The 7,497-nt window shown below is 35.1% G+C and overlaps 1 protein-coding gene across 1 annotated transcript; it reads left to right on the top strand.

Moving 5' to 3' along the window:
* The first annotated feature begins 5,713 nt into the window (after nt 1-5,713).
* On the top strand, nt 5,714-6,733 carry LOC141691546 (F-box protein At2g27310-like). Its single transcript, XM_074496276.1, has one exon. It carries the CDS (start codon nt 5,714-5,716, stop codon nt 6,731-6,733), a length of 1,020 nt encoding a protein of 339 aa, XP_074352377.1.
* The last annotated feature ends 764 nt before the right edge of the window (nt 6,734-7,497 follow it).

Consider the following 7,497-nt stretch of genomic DNA (forward strand, 5'->3'; position numbering starts at 1 on the left):
CAATGCCTTGACTCCGAAGAATCCTTGGCTTGACGGAAAGTTAAAGGCTCATCCTCGACATTGTAAGTGATAAAGTCACTTCCAAAGTCCTTGACTACCTTTGCACGCTTACTCCTTCTAGGTTCCTCTACTTTGTTAGGAGTAGAGCTACTACCAGGATCCACCCCCACATTTGTCATCTTTTCTACATGATCAGGAATAGAACTTGATGTGTGAGTGGGATCATCCTCAAAACTACCCAAAAATATACCAGTCTTCATTGGGAATACTTCCTCAAAGAAAGTTGCATCACGAAACTCAACTATCATATTCGCCACAATACCATCTATGCCAGATTTTAATACTAAAAATCTCATAGCAGTTGTGGTTTCAAGATAGCCCGGAAAGATACAATCAACAGTTTTTGGACCCAGTTTCTTTCTCTTATGTTCAGGGAAAAGCACCTTAACAAGGCACCCCCACACATGAAGATAACTCAAACTTGTCCTACGCTTTCTCCATAATTCATATGGTGTCTTGTCCATATGTTTCAGAGGGACTCTATTCAGAATATGGCAAGACGTATTCAGAGCCTCTCCCCACATGTACTTAGGCAACCCAAAATTAATTAGCAAACTGTTAATCATATCTTTAAAAGTTCTGTTCTTTCGTTCTGCCACCCATTAGACTCTGGTGTGTATGGTGGAGTAACCTCATGAACTATACCATTACTTGCGCAAAATTCATTAAACAAGGTACTCGTATACTCACCACCTCTATCAGACCTCAAACATTTAAGTACTTTACCAGTTTGTGTTTCAGCTTCATTTTTATACATAATGAATTTATCTAGTGCTTCATCCTTATGTTTAAGCAAATAAATATAACAATATCTACTACAATCATCTATAAAGGTAATGAAATATCTACAGTGATCCTTAGTCAACACACCACCAAATTCACATATGTCTGAGTGCACTAAATCTAACAAGTCTGAATCCCTAACAACATTATGAAAAGGCTTCCTTGTTTGTTTAGCAGTTACACACACTTGACACTTAGATTTCTTATCAATGGCGTACTTTGGAATCAACTCTAAATTCAACATATTCTTTAGAGCACCAAGATTTAAATGACCAAGTCGTAAGTGCCACAAATCAGATGATTCTACACAATTAACAGAAGGTGCAACAATATCATTGATAAAACCACCCGAAACAGGTTCAACATTTATTAAAAACAAACCATCAGACAAGTAACCATTGCCAAAGAATGTACCAGTATGAGTAATAACTACTTTATTTTCAAAGAAAGTTCAAAGCCGTTTTTAACTAAACAACTTCCACTTATAATATTTCTACGAATAGAGGGAACATGATATACTCTAGTGAGAGAAAGAATCCGCTCAGAAGCAAACTTCAGGTCCACGTTTCCTATTCCAAGCACTTGTACAACACTAGCATTCCCCATCGTCACTGTCACTCCATGACTCTGTTGATAAGATACAAACAAGCTAATATCAGCACAAATATGTACATTAGCTCTAGTATCAATCAACCACTCACGTGACAGATAAGTGGAAAGTAGTACATGGTGGTAAGTAACATACCAGTCATCGGTTCCAGAGGCAACAACCTCACCAATGACCATGTTAGCTACTGGCCCACTCGTGGTTCCAAGTCCAAGCACAGTATTTGCTTGAGCTACCACTCCAGCTTTCTTAGCTTTCTTACTTGGACAGTCCTTGCTCCAATGACCAACCTGTCCATAAGACCAACATGGTTTGTTCGCCTTTGGTTTCTTAGCCTTGTTCTTGTCAGGTTTAGTGTTAGCCTTCTTAGTGACTACCTTTCTTTTCTGTCCTACGGTCACTACATTCACCTTCGAGCTCCCATGTTCCACAGGCAACACATGTCCCTGTTTGGACTTGTGCTGCTCATGTACAGAGATGTCCAACATCAAGTTAGTCCACGTGATCTCTCCTTTCTATCTTTTCAGGGAGAGAGCAAACTATTCCCAAGACTTATGGAGCTTTTCAATCACAAACATCACTCGAAACTTCTCAGGCAAGACCATATCGGACTCACCCAAAGCATGAACCAAAATCTCAAACTCATGAACCTGTTCAGTCATGGATTTCCCATCCACCAACTTGAAATCAAGAAACCTAGCCACATAATATTTCTCAAGACCTTAAGAATCAGTATTGTGGATTTGGTCCAGCTTTTCCCATAAGACTTTAGCAGTATAGGCATCTGATGAATAAACATCGAACAAGGTGTTCTCCAAGGATGCCAAAATAGCTGCCCTGGCCACCCCATCCTTCTCAGCCCATAAAGCATAAACCTTAACAGATTCAGCTTTCTCTTGATCCAATCCAGGAGGATCATACTGTACCACTAACAATAGACCCTTAACCGTTAACTAGAGCTTCGTCTTTTTCTGCCAAAGAGAAAAAAAAGCCCCACCACTAAATTTATTAGGCATACCCGATAAATCAATTGGATGGGGAAAACGATACGTGGTCCAGTCAATGGTAGTAGTACCACCAGAACCAAAACCAGTCTCAACAATTTTAGGAACATCAGCAGTTTCGTTAACCATCTTGCTAATTAATATATAACACAAATAATCTCTTCAAGATTGTTGGGTATAATTCTAACTACACAGCAACAATGGGCAGTTATATATATAATAACAAGAACATGGCAAATAACCAACTAACGAAATAAAACACGAAGGCAATAACAAATTATAAAGACTGTAATTGATAAAGAAAGTAAAGAAAACTTATCTCTTATCGCTTTCCAAATTCTGATAAGAAGAAGAACACAACAGCTGAGTCGCCAAACCCTTCAAGAGGACTTGACTGTTCTTGAAGAGATTATTGCCCCCCACTTAAGTTGTGATGGAATGCAGCAATATCGCTTCCAGGATAAAACAACAACAGATCAATCTGGCCACAGAACCAACAATGATCAACGGCGACTCGCACCTTAGTTTGCCCAAAAAACCTATGCAACTCATATATGTTTGCGAGGTAGGCACCGAGACTTGTGTCTTTTTAATCTCAAGTATATCTCTCAATATATAGGCATCTCAAGTTACTCTTCTTCTATTTTACTCGATGTGGTACACCAAGTAACAAAACAGAAAAAGTAAACAAAATGGGTTTTCCTTATTATTTATATTATATCCTGATTAATTAATATTAATATTACAAAATATATTCAAAGTATGATTAAAATAATCCTTACTCAATATATTTTATATTAATAATTAAATAATCAATATAAATAATTAAACTTGTAATAGAAAATAAAAATATAAGAGTTTCCACTAGCCCTAGGCCACACAAACATTCCACTTATGCTAGTAGTTGTAAACAACACTAACACAAGATGCTATATAAACTCAATATCTTTCTTTTACAATACCAATGTGGGACAAAATCCCCATAACCCATTTCAAACAAGCAACTTTGTCTCAATATATTCATGGATTCCACTAAGAAAATATCTTAGATCCAAATATGAAAGTTTAAGTTCTCATGTCAAGGAACAACCTCCAAGTGTTAATTTCGGAAATCATATCAAGAACATATATAAAATATGCCTCAAACTTTCTATTTTCTAACAGATACCTCATTCAATATAGATGGAGATTTTATTTTTTTGATGCCATTTTAAATCACAGATAAATACTTAATATATATATATACATATATATAAATGTATGTATCACAAGCCCTAGATCATGAAGCTCTGATGCCAAGTGTAGAATTAAAAATACTCAAACATACATTTGTATGTTTAAGATGAAGAGAACATAAAAACAAGTACTAATATTATTTCTCTCCAAAAATGAAATTGATTACATGCAGTGATATATAACCTATCACATACTACGTACATCCAGGAATAATACTCCATGACTCCAACTTGCCCTACAAATACTCAAACAAACTATGACTGCTATCAGCTGGCTAATTCCACGACTAGTGCTGCATTTTACTTAAAACATAGAATAAGATTAGATTAAAATAACAACACATTTATTTAAAATTAAAACAAAACTTAAATAATAAATTTTAAGATTAATTTCCAACAGGCAGGAGGTTCAAAGTTTGAAAGCTGGGAGAACTAACCTAAAGGCTCAAGGTCAGGTCGTGGATGTTGGAAGATGGAAAGCACCGGAAGTGAACAAATTCAAAGTTAACATTGACGCATTGACGCGTCAGTGTATCCAGGAAGTAACAGCTATTCAGTGGGTATGATCCTTCGTGACGACATGGGAGGGTATAGGAAGGCTCGAAATCTGAGATGTGAAGGAGATGTGTCTGTTTTTGAAGCAGAGGTTCGAGGAGTTTTAGAGAAATAAGGTGGGTACTGGAACTAGGAGTTGCAGACGTAGTAATATAGAATGACTCGATGCATACTGTTCAATCCATCTGCAAGTGCAAATATTATTCATGAAGTTGGGCACCTGCTGCAAGAAAGCAGAATGATAATCCAAGCTAGGCCAGACATTTATGTTTCTTTTATTAAAAACCAATCCGATAATGCAGCCCATTTGTTAGCAAGGGTTTCATGTGAGGTTAATTGCTTTAATGATTTTTGTCTCCTCCACATATGGTGTTGGAGTTTATTATGTATGATGCTTTGATGATCTAATGAAATTTCTACCTTTCAAAAAGATTTCAAATAAAAAAAAAAGTACATTTACCTATTTTAATCGGTGTTCAAAAAAATTTCAATTTAACCGATTAATCTCCAATGAATCTTTTGTAAGGTGTCTGCAGGATTTGATTTTTGAAATCTAATTAATCTCTATAACTTTTTTTATAGAAGTATATATATAATAATTTATTAAATTGAAATACTATTATCATTTAAATATGAATAATTATAAAATTTGTGATGTAATAAATATATATGGGTTAATAAATAGGTAAAATAATCATAATAGTATATTGAATAATATTTTAATATAAAAATATATATGAGGTTTACTACGATTAATCATTCCGATTAATTCCTGATTTCCTATTTATCTTAAATCAGCATCTCAATCGATTAGATCCGATTCTCACTTTTTACAACATTGATTTTAATATGTACTTTTAAGATTTCTTAAATTATAAATTAATCATCAATAAATATCAATCATATTTTAGTTAATTTGATTACAATAAAGTCAAATTGAAAATAAAAATGAGTACGAAAAGATGTCATAAAATTTTATAACAAAAATTGTTCCAAATGACACATAATTTATAATTGGGGGTTATGCCAGATAACCATTTTATATTACCAATACATTTTATTTGAAACAAATTTTTGAAAACCCTGTCATTTCCCATAAAAAATTTGGAACTCATGCATAGATAATAATTTGATTGAGGTTCCTTAAAATCCTATCCAGATCGGATCTTACATCCCAGACAATATATCTCTTTTTTGCTGCTTTTTAAAGAAGAAAGGATCTTTGCCAAATCTAAATTTTTACATTTACAATAAACTCCCACGTTCCTGATCTTCATTAGTACCATATCTTGTTTTATATCAGAGTTAATCAAACGGCCAGTTAAGCGCCCTACAACTTGGACTTTTTCACACATTGTTGAAATTTTCAAAGTTTCTTCATTTCAGTCTATAAAGACCACTCCTTCACAACATAAACAATCCATATAAAATTGTCTAGTCTCAAATCAAGTAAGTTACATTCGTGAATGATGTCCTCCTCAGTTCCCTCCGCCGCCACGGTGGAAGGTAACGCCGATGCATTAACCGAAATTCATCGCGACATTATCGAAACACATATTTTGGCAAAGCTAGATCCTCAAAGTTTGTTCACCACAAGTTGCGTGTCATCGAAATTACATGAAATTTGCCAAGGCGAAAATTTATGGAAACAAATTTGTAAGTCCATTTGGCCTTCTACAAACAACCCTAGTATAGCCGATATTATTTCAAGTTTTCCGTCCGGTCATCGGTCATTTTTCACAGACTCATTTCCTACTCTTCACCATAATTTCTTCACTGATGGTCATCGAAAGACAACAGAATTGGTATCAGCTGTTGATATACATTACCAAAATAAACCGCTTTTCGCGAAAATTATATCATCGAATACTGATTCAGAGGCTTTTCTTGATGCACCATTTTGGATTGACCTATTGGAAAACGAAACACTGAAGTTGCCAGGAAAATTCGACACCGAAGACGAAACGTTCTTGTCACGTCTAGGAAAAGACTTGAACGTGAGCTGGATTTTGATCGATCCGAGCGAGAGAATGGCCGCGAACATGTCGAGTTTACGGGCAGTTCTCGTGAGGCAGCATTGGGTGACAGGAGATATTAAAATTCGGTACGTGAAAGTGCTTGCGGGCGGGCGAAAAGGGAAGGCAAATGAATTGGTGCAGTGCAAGATAGAGGTGGAATGTGTGAGGAGAGTAGAGAACGGTGAGTTGCATGTAGGGCAAGTGAGTTTAAAAATAGAGGACATGGATAAGAAGTATTTGAGTGGGAGGGATAGTTTGGTAATTTTGCAAGATGCAATGGAGAGTGGAGAGAGGAAGAAAGGGAGAGAAGGAGAGGAGAAAGAGATGTACGAGAAGTATTTGGGAAAGAGGAGGGAGAGAAGAGAGAAGTTGCAGAAGATTGAGAGGAGATTGGAAATGGTTGATAGGGCCACTAGGATTTCGATTTCATTGGCTATGTTGTTCTTGCTTTTCGGGAGTTTAGTTTCTTGATTAATTGTGATTAGGGTTATTTAGCTAGTTGTTTATGTAATTTATTCACTTGTAAAGATTTCTATATATATATATATATCATCCGTAAGAATTTCAAAGCATCAACTCTCATGTGCTGCAGCGCGGGTACACACCTTATTATGCATTTATCAAATGATTTCCTAAACAAGAGAAAACCCAAATATACGCAGGGAAACTTGAACTCGTTTTATAAATTGAAATTGAAATGTTGTTTATTTATTCATGAAAGTTATTGCCATCAAGATAGATGTGACTTTGAGTTGTAAATATGTTAATATTATTTGATGCCAATTAATTCAATTCCTACTCCAATACTCGCAACAACCTTATCCCCATTGCTTTGTTTTTTGTATTTTTATATTTTAAGTGGAGTAGATGTTTGGTACATCGGTGTTAAAAATTAAATAAAATAGAGAAGGTTCGTTGATCATTGATGCGCAAGCTACTGTCCACATTAACCCTCTTTTTTTATTTTATAAAAGTTGGGTAAATGTTCGGTAATTCCCTGTTAAAAAAGGTTCTACTACTTGACCCTCCGAACATCTACCCAATATATCAGGGGTCCTGGTCATGCAACCATTTTCTTGTTATAAATTTGGTAAATAAGTTTAGGCTTAATGATTTTTTCAAATTTAAGGTTTGCAATTACATACATATTTGTTTCTAGGTTATAAAAATATTTCTTTTTCTTTTTTATCCTGAAATGCTGAAAATGTACCTTTTTTTTAATTTTGTACCGGAGA

Source organism: Apium graveolens, chromosome 10 (assembly GCF_009905375.1).
Source record: "Apium graveolens cultivar Ventura chromosome 10, ASM990537v1, whole genome shotgun sequence".
Taxonomy (NCBI): Eukaryota; Viridiplantae; Streptophyta; class Magnoliopsida; order Apiales; family Apiaceae; genus Apium; species Apium graveolens.

Bases quoted from the DNA above. Each gene is read 5' to 3' on its own strand.
- LOC141691546 (XM_074496276.1), top strand. From the start codon at position 5,714: ATGTCCTCCTCAGTTCCCTCCGCCGCCACGGTGGAAGGTAACGCCGAT.